Source organism: Leuresthes tenuis, unplaced genomic scaffold (genome assembly GCF_036924035.1).
Source record: "Leuresthes tenuis unplaced genomic scaffold, fLeuTen1.0.hap1 SCAF_13, whole genome shotgun sequence".
In the NCBI taxonomy this organism is placed as follows: domain Eukaryota; kingdom Metazoa; phylum Chordata; class Actinopteri; order Atheriniformes; family Atherinopsidae; genus Leuresthes; species Leuresthes tenuis.
Genome location: NW_027325367.1, coordinates 10946993 through 10964016, shown reverse-complemented (window position 1 = coordinate 10964016; position 17024 = coordinate 10946993). Strand labels below are relative to the sequence as shown.

The 17024-nt window shown below is 41.9% G+C and overlaps 1 protein-coding gene across 1 annotated transcript in view; it reads left to right on the top strand.

Moving 5' to 3' along the window:
• mthfd1l (methylenetetrahydrofolate dehydrogenase (NADP+ dependent) 1 like) overlaps positions 1-17024 on the top strand; it is a 32014-nt gene that overhangs the window by 11748 nt on the left and 3242 nt on the right. Inside the window, exons 19-26 of the mRNA XM_072362537.1 lie at positions 574-642; positions 3705-3816; positions 11135-11274; positions 11970-12011; positions 13163-13266; positions 13466-13643; positions 14617-14724; positions 14840-14992. Coding sequence (XP_072218638.1) covers positions 574-642; positions 3705-3816; positions 11135-11274; positions 11970-12011; positions 13163-13266; positions 13466-13643; positions 14617-14724; positions 14840-14992 — 906 coding nt within the window. The remainder of the gene's footprint in view (positions 1-573; positions 643-3704; positions 3817-11134; positions 11275-11969; positions 12012-13162; positions 13267-13465; positions 13644-14616; positions 14725-14839; positions 14993-17024) is intronic.

Sequence of the window (17024 nt, the reverse complement as noted above, 5' to 3'; positions counted from 1 at the left end):
ATTAGTCATCGTTTTTGTGTCTGAAACTGTGTCTGTGTTTTTAAAAATGTAAATTGTGTTTCTTGAATTGACCACGTCGTTTTTTTTTTTTTTGCTTTTGTTTAACGAAGAGCTCTTAGTTTGAAATCCTCTCTGCAGTTTTCTGTCAAACGACAGCTTAAGTGTATTTGGAAGTCTTTTTTTTTTTTCTTCTTTTTTTTGTCCGCCCCAATTCAAAACAACATGTGTAATGTAGGTGTAACCAGTGATTAAGACGTTAAACAGAGTTTTCCTGCCATTCACATTGTAAGGTCAGCTTGTTCTACTTTCCCACACATGACTGTGCTGTTTGAGAGCCAAAGAGCAGGAGCGCCTTAAGAGGTCAAATCAGCCTTTCTGGTCATAGTTCAACCCAGTGTGAAGACAGTGTATAACTTGTAATGTTGCTCTTGACTAAATAGAAAGACTAAATAATTTTATTTTGCCACTTGTCACATAAATGTCAGTGTATTGCGAGGTTTACATATAAACCTGTTTATATAACGCGTCCTTGCTGCCAACGAGGTCCTAATTTTCTTTCCTCCTCTCTGTCAGGGTGTGAGTGGCGCTCTGGCGGTGTTAATGAAAGATGCCATTAAGCCCACATTGATGCAGACCCTTGAGGTGAGACGCACAATAACTTCACTTAAATAGTCATTATCCAGCTCATCTGAACACTGTGTGAAAAGTGCATCGAGGAATAAATGAGCAACCTCTGCTGCTCGTGAAAGGAGAGACAGAAAAAGAGGTTTCTGCAGGGAGCCATGAGGAAAGGATGATGTATTGATTTATTTTATTTTTTTCTCCCTGTGGCTCTTTATCTTAATGGCAGTTAAACACTTCCCAGTGGACGTTATAAACCTCCAAGACAGGAGAGCTGCCCATTGTTCTCAATTTCATTTGGGAGTATTAAGTTATAGTATGAATTCACTACAACAACAACTGGATTTAGTTGTTCTTATAGAATGATTCAGCCATGAGGTGGCTGAACACACACAGAGGCACGCTGATAGATTCATCTCTACGCTTTTCTTTGCTTGTGCAGAATTCTTGTCAAACTCTTGTCAACGGAGATAAACTCATCGCTGGTCAAATTTACTATTCGCTGATTGACTAAATACAATTTTCCCGTTGATCATCTTCAGTTTGAGGGCGTGCTAAAAACATGTTGATAGTTAGTTTTAAAAGGAAAATACTAATAACTGGAATAATCTGAGTATGAGCTTAAACAAAAAAAAAAAGGTTAAAGCTGCCACTCCTGCCTCAGATGGCATTTGGCAAGTTTCCGCCGAGAATGACAAACAGCTCTCAGGCCATGAAATGTGATGTGGTGTCGCAGGGCGATAATTTCCGATTCAAAGGAGGCGTGACGAAGTTATGATAAGATGTGGAACCAGTGCTGCATGCTAACATGGTAGCATGCTTCACAAGCAGAGCAGCAGTCCGTCGTTTGAACCTTCAGACGGTGCTTTATCCTTTATGCTAAGATGGAGCCCGATGCAATGTTGCTGCACAGGCTGATTGTTTTTTTTTATGTTGGACTGATTTGAATAATAAGCACAATGTTAACAGCCGAGCATCTGATAGCTTTTTGTCTTTTTCCCTGGTTTCTTCCCTGTCGGTTTCAAACAGAAAGCTTGATTACACGCCTGCTGTGGAGGAGATAAACGCAGATGCGTTGCATATTCTGGGTTTCTGGGGGGGGGTTATGTGCAGCAGAGATTTGGTTACTTTTTTCTTGGAGGAAGTATTGCGGTCCTGTTGTGTGGAACCGTTTCCTGTGTGGGTTTCCTGTGATTCTGGTCAGTGAGCCGGTATCGTGACCAGCAGGACCTCGGAGCTCCATGAGAATTTTCCATGGAGCCCGACCCGCACTGCCCTTTGTGCCCTCTTCACTCGTGATTGCGGTGTGTACAGACGCACTCATGATAACAGAGCCGGCACACGGCAGCTGGCGTGTTCGTGTAGCGCTTCTCTGTTGTTTCAGATGGGACGGGGTTTGCGTTTAGGTATTTTTTGTGTGTTTTTTCTTGCTCCCTGCGTACGTGTCTACTAAACAGGCTTCAGGCATTCTGTGAGTTTTTCAAACATCCTTTCAACAAGAGCTGCACAGAATGGCTACATACGTTTTTCCTGGGGGGAGCAGACAATAGCATATGTGTAGGCTTTCACGTCTGAAACCTTGTGCCGTCTCAGAGTAAGGGCACTAAATATTATGTTATTATGTTGTATTGTGTTGCGTAGTTATCTGCAAGCAGTGTACAAGGTGGGGAAATATCGACATGATCTGCAGCATTCTGCGATGCTCATCTCCCTTCCCAGCTTCATAATCCTTCAGGAGATGTGACTTTTCACGTATTTCCACTTCTGTCACCGTGTTGTTGTCGATACATTTCCTGAATGGTGTTTCGTCATGTAGGGAGGTGGGAAGAGCGAGCACGATGAGCCGGGCCAAGTTACAAGTTCAGGGTTTGGAAACACGGATGGAAATCCAAATAATGTTTGACGTGCATGGACTTTCCATCGAATAGACAAAAAAACAACAGGTTATTGGGTGGATATGAGTACAAAAAGGACGTTTGAGAGGGATGAGTTTGATCCCCTTTATTTCCTTTCCAGCTTTGCATTAGAGGTTGACGTGATTCACGTTGCAAGTTTGCAAAGACAAAGAGAAAAGTGCCAGCGTTCCTGGAGCTCTGTTTAAAATATGATTTACTCCTCTGAGGGAGGCTGTTTATGCAGTCTGGCAGAGAGGTATGCAAACAAAAGCCCAGAAAATCATGCAAGGCCTTCCCATCCTTCCTTTTTCCTCCCTCTCAAGGAATACACATTCAGCGTAACAATGGGTAAACTTTTTTTTTTTTCTTCTACACCAGATTTCAAAGTAAATATCTTTTCTAGAGTGTGAAATGATCGCATTTCTCTCTTTGAGAAGATCTTTCCAAAGTAATGGTTTTTTTTTTCTTGACTGCTACATTTGAGTCATTGAGCCCTTTTTTTTTCTTCTTCTAAGGATTCATCTGATGTAACCATATCCATCTATAGAGTATCAGTTTTACCCTCTTTTGTTGTTATTAATCATTCTGTCTGTTACTTTTGTCCATTAACCAAATGATTTGGTCCAGAAAATATAAAGTAATGAAAAGTGCTCCACAAACCAAGATATATTACACTTTAAAGCAGCCAGATGGAGTAAATGTGGATATATATATATATATATATATATATAAAAAAGAAATTAATAAACGTATATGACTAAAAATAAGTTCTGTTTATTGCATTTTATACCGTTTCATGGTTTTGTTTTTTGTTGCTTTAAGTCAAGTCATGTGCTGATATTTTGAATGATGAAGTCTAAGTAAGCACTTGTACTGGCAGATGAAGAACGTGGCCTGTGAGTGTGCTTTTCCAGTCTTTAGGGAGTAATCTGCATCAACAGGAGAAGTGAGGCAGGTTGACACGCCAGTCAAGCAGCTCTTAACTTGTGCCTGCTGTTTAGGCAAACCCAGTGCCAGGCAAAGTGCATCCACACTTCAATCTTCATCTTGGAGCATGACTGAAAGTTGTTGAATTTCCTAAGAAAGATGTGTATAGTCGGTATTTAAATGGGGTTGGCGAGTCGCTGTGGTTTTACAATGTTTTCTAAACTCCCTCTGTATGTTTCTGTGTCGCTCTGATTATTGTAGGGTACGCCAGTGTTTGTCCATGCCGGGCCCTTTGCTAACATTGCCCATGGCAACTCCTCGGTGCTGGCAGACAAGCTGGCTTTGAAGTTGGTTGGACGGGACGGCTTTGTGGGTAAGAGCTCAGTCCTTGCATGCAGATCACACACACAGCCCAAACCCTTTAGGGATGACTGACAACAAAATCTCAGCTGCTGAGTCTCGGTCCCAGATGTGTAGGGATTTAAAACCTTAGCAGGCTCGATCAAACTATAACTTACATTTTACCCCAGTGATGAACCCAAAGATGATACTCCTCTGCTTTTACAACCTTTGGCCTGCATCCATCATAGCTCTGGCTCTGGTCCACGTTCCTCTGCCGGGTTAGTAGGCAACGATGCTGCTCTGCTCATTTATACCTTCCTGAAGCCCTTATCAGACATGAGTTATATAGCATAAAATGCTTTTTAAGTCAGTTAAAGCGATGACATTCCGACATTATTCCCTTTTCTGTGAATGTTCTTCACCCTTCAGACAGAAAAGCCTGTGAAAGTTATGACAAGAGCCACAGCGTGCGTCTGATATTTGTCCTTTGCTCTTGTTTTGCTCGTCCTCTGCAAAATATGACAGTATTTAACATGAGGCACCGTATAATGTGATAGTCCTAATAGAGTCACATTTCTGTCACAAGGGCATGTCGAACAGTGGTTTTGTGGTGGATGGAAGCGACTGAAAATATCACTTTTCTACACGTTGAAGCCTTTCGAACTGCCGGTGTTAAACACCTGACGGTTTCATTGTGCTACAGTAACGGAATGGCTGTTATCAAGCGGGGAAAAATGGGATTTTTTTTCACCTGAGGACCATTAGTGCAGTTTGTGGAATGAGAAGCCACCCGCACCACCACACAAAACCCTGAAAGTCCTTCTACCGTTACACTTCTCTCATATCGTGTCATTTTGTCATAACAAATCTCGTGCTAAATGAAAAAAAACAACACTGTTGGAGCGTCGTGTTAAACAAAAGAGCTCTGGACGGGAGCAGTCGAACACTTGCTGTATAATCAGACAGGAAGCAGATGCTTCAGCTGCAGGTCAGTTTTCTTTTGTGTGTCTGCTCTGATTGTTTGAGAGAAAAAAAACAACTGCGTGCGGCAGCTGAAAAATAAAAAGCGCACCTATGTTATTTATTTTCTGAATATATCTGTCACGCCTCTCTGAATTGCAGATCAGACCCAAAAAATCAACCCACCGCTGGCTGCTGTCGCTCACACTCGTGTTGAAAGTGATACGAATATGTGTTACCCGGTTCAGCCTCGTCAAATTGGCCTCACAAAACGCTACCCAAAAGTCTCGCATTACACCGACACGTTCGGCTGCCAGTAGATTATTGAAAGGCCCCGCGTGTCTGAAAGGGGCTTAAGAAGCTGGTCAAAAGATTGTGTTCAAGAAAAAACTGAAGAGAGGAAGGAAGCAAGTTGATAATCTTAAGAGGCCCAGGAATGCTTTAGAGTAAACCACACTAATCCCTTCAACGTCAAAGCATACTGGAGCATTTGGATTTTTATCTGTCTCCGTCCGTCCTGCTGTTCTCTCTCGGTCTTCATTTAGCTTGACTGCAGAAATATGTTCGGAATGTAAATGTAAGTCTGTGGGCTTCTCCAGGTGTATTTCGTGCAAATGCAAAAATCTTTCTCCAGACATTTGTTTACGTGAGTGTGCCGATTGTTGTCTCTCTAAAAGTCATTACCGCATAAAGCCATTTTTTATTATTTTAATGTAGATAAGCAGAAAATAATCCATCTCTGTCTGCTTTTCTCAGACGAAGCAGACAGACTTCTTATTTAAGGACACTTTGGGTAATTGAAAATAATACGCTTCCCATTTTCTGTCATGTGGTCCAAAGATGAAAGGATAAATAGCAGTATATTGATTACATAATAGTATATTTTTAAAAAGACAAAGACTCTTTTGCCATAAACAACATGAACCCAAGCTGTCAGCTGTCAGCTGGGCCTGTGTTTTGGGCAGAGAGTTGAATTTCACAACATGGAGCAGAGGTTTTCTACCTCCACATCTCTCCACCCACTTGTTTTCCGCCTGTCTGTTTTGTGCCTTCCCTCCCTGACTGTGTGTTTGTTACCTGACTCTCGGGTATGCCAGGAACTCAGCCTCCCTCATCCCCACCCTCGTGCTCCCTCACACACCTCCTTTTACTCCACTCATTTCTCTGGATTCAAACTGCTTTAGGCTTTTATTACCTGGAGAGTAATTCCACTCAGCAGAAAAGTTCAGGGGGAAATAAGAACACAGTCTGGTGCTGAAAGGAACTTTATTGTGTGAAATCATGCAGTGAAGAAAACACATTGCATCAGTCATAATGTTGATAATGATATTATAGGCCACCTTTCTGTTGTTGCCTAGAAACTATTAATTGTACGCCTGGGCCTCCATTTCTTTCTTTATTAATTTACCTCTGCTATTAACATGGATGCTGCATTTCCCCGTGTATCTGAGGCAGTGATTCTCATCTCATTGGGCTGAAATGTGCTCTAAAAAAACCCACCAAAGAGTTTGGACCCCACCAGTCGCAGCCGGAGGAATTTCAAGACCATTGTTTCTCTCCCCAGGAGTGTTTGACAAACAGAAATCACTCTGAGAACAAATGAGTAATTGTCTGAAAGATCACAGAGGAACGCAGAGTCATTTCTGGGCAACTAAAGGCCCATCACATCAGTGTTCAGAAGTACTCCATCAGGAGAGTACTTGGCACAAAAGGAAAGTCGCAGCACTTCAAACCAACATCGCTGCCCATCTGCAATTCTCTAAAGTTCACACGGACGAGCTGCAGAAAAGCCAGAAAGCTGCAGAAAAAATGCTTAGTTTAGATAGTAGAATAACGTTTAAAATTCTGTATGTTAGCATAAGGAGCTCAACCCTGGTGGTGGTGGTGGTTTAATGCTCCAGACCTGTTTTGTTTTTTCTGGACTCAAACAAGACAGCTTACCTACCAAACAGCTCATTGATAGAAGATTTCATTTTGACCCATATCAGCAAACACTGAAGAAAAATGTCTGGACATGTGTCTAATACCTTGATCTCAAGAGGAAGTGGGTCACAATAAAGACCCTAATAACACAAGTTGCTCTACCAAAGAATGGTTGAAGAAGTAAAAGTGATTGGTCTTTGAGCGGCCAATCCAAAGACACAACTGTAATCCATTAAAAGGTGACAGAAGGGCCTGAAACGAGCAGTTCGCATGAAGAATTTCACCAACATCACCGAGTTGAAGCTGTTATGTACAGACAAATGGTCTGAAATTCCCTTAAGCTTGTGCGTGGGACTGATAAACAGATACCAGAAGAGTGCAGTTGTTATTGCTGCTGTACTTTGGGATTAGATTAGATTTTTTTTTAAAAACTGAAAGCAAGGATACTCAGAGTTTTGCCACTCACAGATATGTAATATTAAATCATTTTCCTCAACAGAGAAGTGACCAAGTAGAATATGTGATCGTGTTCGTCTTCCCTGAGGACCTGTGAGATAACTTCATGCCAGATGCAGAATCTTTAAAGGTTTCCTCAAATGTTGAAGCTCTGGTGGGACTTTTTTTTTAAAGGCTTTTTATAAAGGGTTTCAGGGCAGATAGCAGCAGAACAGCTTGGTCAGAGAGAGAAAAGCCCAGTGCAGTGTTTTTCTGTCCCATCTCCCTAAAACATCAACTTGACTTACTTTTGGCAGGATCGATGGAGACAAAACTACAAAATTCCACAGCTTTAAACCACAAGTTTGTCCACGCGGTCCTTGGATCTGATGTACAGTAAGAACACCCAGAATCCTGTAGTTGTTGTGGCCCTGTTTCATGGCTGCATTTCCAATTCAGTTTAATCATCCCTGAAAGTTCCTCTCGTGTGCCGGAGGAAGTCCACAAACCTTTTGTGATATCGAACGGTTTTGGGGGATAATAGTGAAGCTACTCGTGGTCGTGCTTGATCATATTCTCTGTTATCATGGAACCTGGAGTCTCAATTTTAAACTGAAGAACTGAGTCTTATTCGGAGGTGGTGGGAGGACACATGCCGGACGCATGTGCAGTTCCTTTATCATTAGCTGTCCAGAGTACAAGCCGCAGATAACCCCTGACATTTATGCTTTTAGGAAGATTTCCCACGTCGAAAAGTCTCCTAACACAGGCACAAAGTTTTGGGGCTTTTAGACATTTGTGGAGTGGATGAGTGGATTTAAGGCTTGATATCCTCAGGGCACATTCGCTTATTGTTTTAGCTCGTGTTTCATCATCATTTTGAGTTGAAAAGATAAAGCCTTTGTTGGCTCATTGGCGTTTTTGTCATTTTAGAATAATTGGGTTTCAGCTTTTCTTTCCTGTTTTTAAAATCCAGCCCTCCAACTGGTATATTTGGATGTTTATAATAAACCACCAGTTTTGTTTATTGAATCATTTGAGTTTAGATTAGGTAAAAAGTGCAGAGAATTGACCCCCCCTTTGTCAGCTGACCAGACAAAACATGTTATCTGAGGACATTTAAATCAATTGAATGTAACAAACTGCACATTTTCTGTCATATGTTCCAAAGATGAAAGGAGAAACGGCAGTCAATTGATTACATGATAATTGATTTTAAAACAATTCTCCTTGTGAGGTACAACACTGCTTGTTGTGGAAAACTGGACCAGAACATAGCCGGTCTTGTTGACGACGCCAGCTTTGCAGTGTTATTGCCAGTTTTGTTATTGGCAGCGACGGCGGTGCCAAGACTTTGGATGTCACTATCGTTATCCACCTCTTTCTCTGACCCTTTTCACAACAGCACTGACCTCTTTTTCCCCACTTGCTCTCTGCACAGTTCAGGGTTTTCACACAGAGCAGGAAACTTGCAAGTATTTCCTTATGACATCCTCTGGGGTCATCCTCCTGCTCTGTGTAATGTCGTAGTGGGAAGCTTGTTGAATCTGCCTTTGTTACATACCCCATCCCCTCTGAATATGCTCTGCTGCGCTGTGTTGAACACTTTTGGTATGAATTCCCCTGTGTTCACTTTGTGGGAGATCACAAAGTTTTTGGAAACCTTTCCAAACCCCTTACCTTAGCATGCGATTCTCATTTCAGGCTGGCTTCGTTGGCAGACGTTGTCAGTGTTCGGAGCCAAAGCTGTAATGTGGTTCTAATAACAAAACACTGCGCCCTGTCAGCATCTGTCTAAATGAGTCGGGTTACATTATTTCGCTCATCCCTCAGGTTCATTTGTTGCTCTTAAAGAAAGGGGAAAGAAAAAAAAACCGACTTTTTAAGATGCAGATGAGAAAAAATAGCACCTAAAACAGCTAATTCAGTCTTGAAATATACCGTATATTCCCAGAAACTGTTCAGTTATGTCCTAAGTCATGATATTTCTCTCTTTCTTTTCATTTATCTTGTATCCAGAAGACAGTCTTTATTGATCTGGCTTTTTACGTTTTGAACCTTCATTCCCTCCCGTTCCCTCCTTAAAGGAATTCTACTCATGTATCCTGTTAGAAGCAAAAAAGGTCTTCTGGTGGCAAGAGAAACTTCTTGCCATGCAGAGAAACAAACGGTGACAGATTTCCCCACAAAGGTCTCAGTGATGAGCTTTATCATGTGCAGGACATAAGCGCTGCACATTCCAGTAGATTACGAAACATATCTTGTGTAAAATGTTTTTCTCGATCCAGCCAGTGTTCTCAGTCCTTGTCCTCTGTGCGAATCTCTCACGTAAAAGGGCTTATTTCTTTTATTTTTCACTGCCTCTGAAAATCCCCCCAAAATCTTTGAAAGTAAAAAAAAAAAGATTAGTTTTTAAATTGGGCTATTGAGCATCTGCTGTACCTGCAGTTAGTTTAGTTTAGACGAGGGACTGCGAGCCTGACAAATCTGAACCCAATCTAAGTAGGAACACTTGTTTAGGACTGCCTTGGAAATGATTCGGGCAAGCTTAGAGGGGAGCTCAGTCGTAGAGTTTTGTGAATAATATCCCAGCCTTCTTCTTCTCTAACTTTAATTGGTTTTAGCTGTAATAATTAAGAGGTGATATGGGTGAATAACCTTGGATGTTAAAACAAGTTTCTCCATCATTTCCCCTCTGATTATCCTGTGATTGTTCTCTGACTCTCCCTCTTTCTCAGTAAATATTTAAGTGATGACATTCTTTTATCGAATGTGAATTACAAATATTCTTTTGATTGTTTATTCATTGACATGTTCATTTTAGTTCCTTGATTCAGGAATTGTGTACTTCGTTCCAGATTCAGCATACGAAGACCATTATAAAAAGTTTTAAAAAAAAATGTTTAGATTTGAAACTATTTAGAGTTAAACTGGTACAAATGTATCATCAGTTGCTAACATGATGTGTCACGAACATGCATTTTATTGTTGTGACTGATGGCAAATCCCGCTGCAGTTGAAGACCTTATTGGTCCTCTGAGTTCAGAAAGCTTTGTGCTGAACGTTGGCATTTTCTTTTCTTTTTTTTTTTAATGATTTAAATGAAACGCATACATGGTCTTACTTTACTGAGCATAGCATTTGAAAAGGCAAAACAAACGCTACAAATGTGTTTTAGATCAGACAGAAAGAGACATCAGTTTCGCCGCTTATTTCCACATTTCCTCATTTTTGACGTTTGATTTACCTGAAAAGTAAAACCATAGCAGTTCACACAGAAACAGACGTTGAAACTCACCTTTCGTGGCGTAGTTTTTGCCTGTAGTGACAGTATTCCTCAAAGTTTATCAGGCTGCGCGAGGAAAATGCGTTGATGATATGCGTAGGCTGTTAAAACAACACAAAACATGTAAAATGTTTTATCTGTTTGAGTACAGATGCACACACACACACACACACACACACGCGACAAGTAACAGAGAACCTTATCCTAACAAAGCCGTCAGTCCAGGTGAACTATTTGTTTTGTTTGGAGCCTGTTCAAGAGGCCTGTGCACGGGGCTGCTCACATCTGTGTAAGGGGCCCTTACACTCAGCCCATCACTCAGTACAGTATTGCTGTTCAGGCAGAAAGCCGCCCCCTCTTATTCCCATGGCCCTTCAAGACGTCTGATGGAGCCCGCGAGTTTATTTACATTTTGTTTTTCTGAGGCCAAGTTCGGTCAAACGTGGTATTTAACATTAAAAACACAAGAGCGAAGACGAGTGAGGCGTGTAGACATATCACAGGCTCACCATCAGGTCAGCAATTTTATCGAATCACTGTAATTTGTTTCATGGATGATGAACTCCATCACGTAGTTGAAGTTTTCCCCCTGGTTGTTGCTGCTGCAGCCGTCAGTGCTGTGCAGGGAACACCATTGGCTCACTGTTCGCCGTGTTTATATGCTTAGAACCTACAGGCAGACATGTTTAAACAGCTTCTAGCTTGTGTTTGTGTCGCATATCAAAACCTACCATTCCTCCCGCAGTGACGGAAGCAGGTTTCGGAGCAGACATCGGGATGGAGAAATTCTTCAACATCAAATGTCGGGGTTCAGGCTTGAGGCCCAGTGTGGTGGTGCTGGTGGCAACTGTGCGAGCTCTGAAGATGCACGGCGGCGGGCCAAATGTAAGCTAATGGAGTATGATTAACACGTTGAGATGTTTGATTTCTGTGAGACGTGCCGTCTGCCGTGCAGTTGTGATGTAAGTTATGGACTTTTATGTGTAGACTCTCCTCTGAAGCAGTGCAGTGAAATAAGCTGTAGTTGAATGCTTCCAACAGCCTGACGCAGGCTATGACACGCTCATCCACACAGTTTCAGTTGCCCAACAGTAACTGTCTTGTTGAATACTTTGGAACTCAGCAAAGACAAATAAATTGGGTAATCCTAAGTGGTTGTGGGAAGTTGCACTTTGGACATTTCAACAAATAACTGTCTTGTAAGTTCCAACTCAGTCTATCAGCCTTAGAGTTGCTCTTTACTTATAAAAGATGAGAGTAACACAAAACACGTGCACACACTATAAGCTCAAGCTGATGTTTCATTTAGATTCTGAAATTTAGAGATTTCTGAGGGTGGGGGGGACCTTCAATCTCTTTAGAACATGTGTCTGCATCCAGTTTGCATGAATAAATGCCTCATGATAGGAGCAATATTACGAAGCTTGGTCATAAAGGCACGAAGAATTAAGATAAGAGCACAGAAGTTCTCTCTTATAAACAAACGTGTCCAGAAACAATGAAAAATAAAAGACAATTGGAAAAAGTGAATGCTATATGTTGCTGTTGGCTGTGACCTGCTGCGTTTGTGTGTTTTCTAGGTATCAGCAGGTGCACCTCTTCCCAGAGAGTACATTGAGGAGGTATGAGTCACACAGGAGCACATTAACACTCACTCACATAAAGGTGTGGGTGCATTGACGAACTAAATGAAGATGAGAAGCTTACAAGCTTTTCTGAGCTCAGAAGTCCATGGGTCGGAACATTGCTTCCAATTAAGTTAAAGTAATTGGCCTGAGTTGTTTTAATTGCATTTAGGAAAAGGACATGATGTAATCAGCGGAATTAAAGCTATTCAAACTCAGTTAACATTATCTGTTGGTGTGTCCGTATGGCGTAGCTTTTGTTGTGTTTTTTTTTTTCTTCCAACTACCGTGGCCGCCATATATGACTGGCTGTGTGGTGCTCCATGTTCTCCACATGTCCTCAGTGTGTCTTTTAGCCCATGGCTTTCTGTGAAGGAGGACTGTGTTTGCCACAAGCCAAGAAAAGCTTTGGAAATAAGATTTCATTTGACACCATTTAAAGAGATTTGTGTGATGCAATAAAGAAGTTTGAAATCGTAGCGAGTCAATCTGCCTCAGGCTTCCTGCTGTAATCTCACTGACATTCAAAGCTCCACCAATATACATAAATTCTTTGTCCATGAGCATGGTTATTTGATTAACAGCTCAAATGGAACATTTGTATGTGGTTTGTGAGACTTGGCAGAGTGGAGCTTGGATCCTGTTTGTGTGTGCGGGAGTTTATCCATACCTGGCCAGAGTCCCTGGACTCCGAGGCAGATTCAGCTGAGTAAATAATGGAGCACTAGAAGTTGATTGTGAGGTCTGTTTTAAGAGCCAGAAGAACTGGAGAAAGCATAGCCAGGGAAATTAATTTATGCAACTTGTATGGCCTGACTTCTCAGAGTGTGCGGCCAGACGCACACAGAAAATAAATTGGAATAACATGGAAAAAAAACGACCACAGGAAGTCTTAAGCAGCTCATAAGTTTACTCATGCACACATGAAAAAGCGAAAGCAGAACAATCCTTTATAGCTGCAAAGCATTCGAGCTCGATGGTCCAATTTGGATTGCGCTAATTTAAACAAATGATGTTCATAAGAAGAAAACCTTCTGAACAAATCCAGTCTTCCTGCAGGGGACAGTGTTATGAAGTCCTTTTTTTTTAACCGAATGACTTCAGTATTTTTCTAACTTCTGTGTTGTTGATGTCTTTCTCCTTTTTAGAATCTGAGCCTGGTTGCAGGTGGTTGTCGCAGCAACCTCAGGAAGCAGATCCAGATAGCACATCTGTTTGGCGTACCAGTAGTGGTGGCCCTAAATGCCTTCCAGTAAGACACATGCAGACATTTGCAAAAGCCTTTCATCTCGTTACCTAATTCTCTTTCATAAATTAAACGAAATTATGGAAAAGTCGACACATTCCTTGGACTAAGAGAGATTTTGCTGATGTCACTTTGTATCTTAAAACCAACTTGTTGGCATGGCAACCAAGCGCTTGTGAGAATTTTTCCCTTTGCCATCCCTTAGGACAGACACCCAGGCAGAGATTGACCTCGTGTGTGAGATGGCGAAAGAGTGTGGGGCGTCTGCCGCTGTGTCGTGCCAGCACTGGGCTCAGGGTGGGCGAGGTTGCTTGGAGCTGGCTCAGGCTGTGAATGAGGCGGCCCGCAGACCCACAAACTTCCAGTTCCTCTACGACATAGAGGTGAGTGTAGATGTTCTATATGATAAACCAGCATTTTGTGGCGTTGTACCTGCTGATAATTACTGATCTGGCATTTAACGAGACACACATTTGTGCCTTTGTGTGTTTTAGAAGTCAGTCTTTCTGACCCCTCTTTTTCAATATCCTTTGTTTTTTTGCAGTAAATAACGTTTATTTTTTCTACAAAGTGTGTTGAAGTTAAAAACATCAGCTGGTTCGAGTTAGTGAGATTAGGTAGTTGTGACTTAAATTAACTTTTCCTGTTACACTGTTTGTCTGTGCGCGTTGTCCCATTTACTGTATGCATGTGCTCGCATACCAAGGCTCCAACAATATGCACTAATTCAATAGCTCCTAATTTTAGTCCAATAACGGGCAGAATGACTTGGCGCTCAGTACCCACTCTTTAAATTGTTTCAAGTGTGAAGTCAGTTAAGGTCTGTCAGCACTGCAGATTGGCAGATGCACAGTTCTGACCCCAGCACCAGCTGCTTTGTTGGAGCAGGCTCAATTCTAATTTGAACGTATTTAATTTTTCCTCGTGAGCTGCACAGATCAGCTGTACAGAAGAACCTTTGGTCCCTTTTCCATAGTTCTGGCATTGTAATACAATGTTCCCCAACAAGCAGCTGCCCAGGAGATCAAACTACATGCAGAACATGGATTTATTCCTATGCAACTCTACAAATTTAAGGAATAGATGAGTTGTTTATCATTAATAAACATCTTATGTGTGACAGAGTAAACAAATAGTATCTTTTTTTTTTTTTGGCTGAAGTGAAGAACAAAAGTATATTCAGTGTAACATATAATACTAAAAGTCAAACATGGAATGGTTTAATTCTCCTCATCAACTTCTTCACTTAAATTTCCCACAGATGTCTTCAGTTCACCAAATCTAATTACCCTACTTTCCTTTGACTTTAACGTCATTGTGTATCCACCTGTTACTGATGCACCGCCTTTCCCACAGATGCCGATAGTGGAGAAGATCAGAACAATAGCCCAGAAAGTGTATGGGGCTGATGACATCGAGCTGTCTCCAGAGGCCAACGGCAAGATTGCTTACTACAATCAACAAGTGAGATCACTTCTGCTGCTTTGATAACTGGGTCACACGTAGCTCATCTCCTTTCTCTGTCCTCTGTCTCTCCACCAACACACACCAACTGTGTATTCTTTCCCTTCATAACCAGGGCTATGGTTCACTGCCCATCTGCATGGCCAAGACCCACCTGTCCTTGTCCCACATGCCTGACAAGAAGGGTGTGCCCACTGGATTTGTTTTGCCAATCAGAGATGTCCGGGCTAGCATTGGTGCTGGCTTCATCTACCCACTTGTGGGAACGGTATGTAGTCTGTAACGGGTACTTTGAATTTGAATCCAGCAACACATCTCCAACTCATTCAGACCAGGACCAAATAACTGGGGAGTTTATGTAATGCTGGTGATTATGGATGATCTCAGAACAAATTAGGTTATCTGGCAAGAATTCAATTACAAGACGGGCTATAAAAGAGAATCCTGTGCGGATGAGTCTTTCTGAAGCAAAGATGAGCAGGGTTAGGGTTTTCTTTGTGGTATACAGCAGAAGTAAACGGTTCAATGTTTTAAGAACGATTGTTCTCAATATGAAATCGCAGGGTGTCATCCTTTTGAGTAAATGGCACCATTGAAAAATTCTGTAACGTTAAAGAAATGAACAGTGGACTCAGACTGAATGACCGTGATTTTCAGGCCCTTATCTGGTGGAAATCATTCGCAAGTTTAAACTGTGGCTCAGAAACTCTGTCTTTGACTCCCCGAACCTCTGTTGTATGATCATAGGTGCCTGTAATCTCACTGCTCTTAATCCTTCCCATGAGATCTCTGAGCAGGATTTGTAATTTGGCTCCTGCCCCTTTCTTTTCCTGACAACTGCTGGTTTGAGCAGAAAGAGCTGGCTGGAGCCTCTTGGTCAATGATGGGCTGGGCAGGAAGGAAGCAGCTTCCTGAGTATTTTGCCCCCCGCTGTTTCACCAGTATGCCTTCAGGGTCCGGTTTTCATAGTCAGAGGCGGAGGTGTCAAACACTGGCCATGCTGGGAAAGGATTGCTGTTTCTGGATGTGGCGTCCGTCCACTCTTCCAAACCTGCCTTTGATCTGCTGTGGCCCACGGAGCCGCTGGAACAGTGACAACCCTTGAACTATGACTTCTAATCCAAAGGGAGTCTCTACATGTTTCTTTGAACTCTTTGTGCTGAACTGATGTCTTGACAGGCTGATCCATAGATTAAATTTTTTAGAACGCAGGTTTTAGAGGGTTTTGGCCCAACCCAGTTTCTGTGTGGGCATCAGACCAAAAAGTTCTGTTATTTTAGCTCCAAAACTGCAGCTCTTAAATTGTACTTGATATTGGCTGTAAAGCACAGGACTATACTTAAGATTTTTTGAACTATAAAAGTTTCAAACCTGGAAACCCTCCATGAGGGAGCTCATCAGAGGAAAAAGGGAACTGGACACAAGCTTGTCAAGAACCATAGGATTACCTAAAAATGTTTCTGTGCAATTTGCTTTAGTCATCGTCAGCTTGCACAGCATCGAAACTCTCATTTAATTTAAAGTGGTGGAAAGAGCTCACTCAGTGAGGGCACAAGTATGAGAGAAGAGGGAGCTTTAAATACAGGGGAAGGTTAGGGGTCTTTACAGGGTAAAGAATCAGGAAGGGGCTGATGTCATTCTTCAGATATGTGAGGGAGGGGTAATGAGCAGAACAATAGATCTCTGTAGAATTCATATCCCTTCACTGCTCCACTAAAGCCCAAAACAGTTCAGATGTATTCACGTTCCCGTTCTGGTTGGATATTCTTTACGCTTTTCACTCAAAGAATGACATGTAGATAAAAATCTAATACAGCACATATGAAGCTGGAGCAAAGCTAGATTAAATGCAGTGCTTGTATTGATCTGTGCACAGATATGTTTTTAATTGTACTCCAGTTGAATAAAAAAGCGATGCGGAGAAAACACGAAGGTAGTGATTTCACCTTTATAATCTCAAGTTTGCCTCTTTAGAATCTGTGTTTCTGTTGATCAAGACTCTTCTCCAGACTCTGGGGGGTAAATATCCAGCTACACTGTCTCCCTGAGGGTTTCCCTCGACAAAGACACACTGTGTTTGGGGATAATGAAGGGACTTATTTGGCTGAGTGGGGTTTCCAACTTTAGCCACGGAGTGTTATGTGTTTTTGCAAGTGCCAACTTGCTCCAAGGCTCGAAAAGAGGCACTGGCAGAACAGCGTGTCTTTTGTCACTTTAAAACCTTTGATAGTTTTTTTTTTCTTCACATTTCAGTGTCTTTTGATATTCAAATGTGATGCCTTACATTTTATTCCAAACAG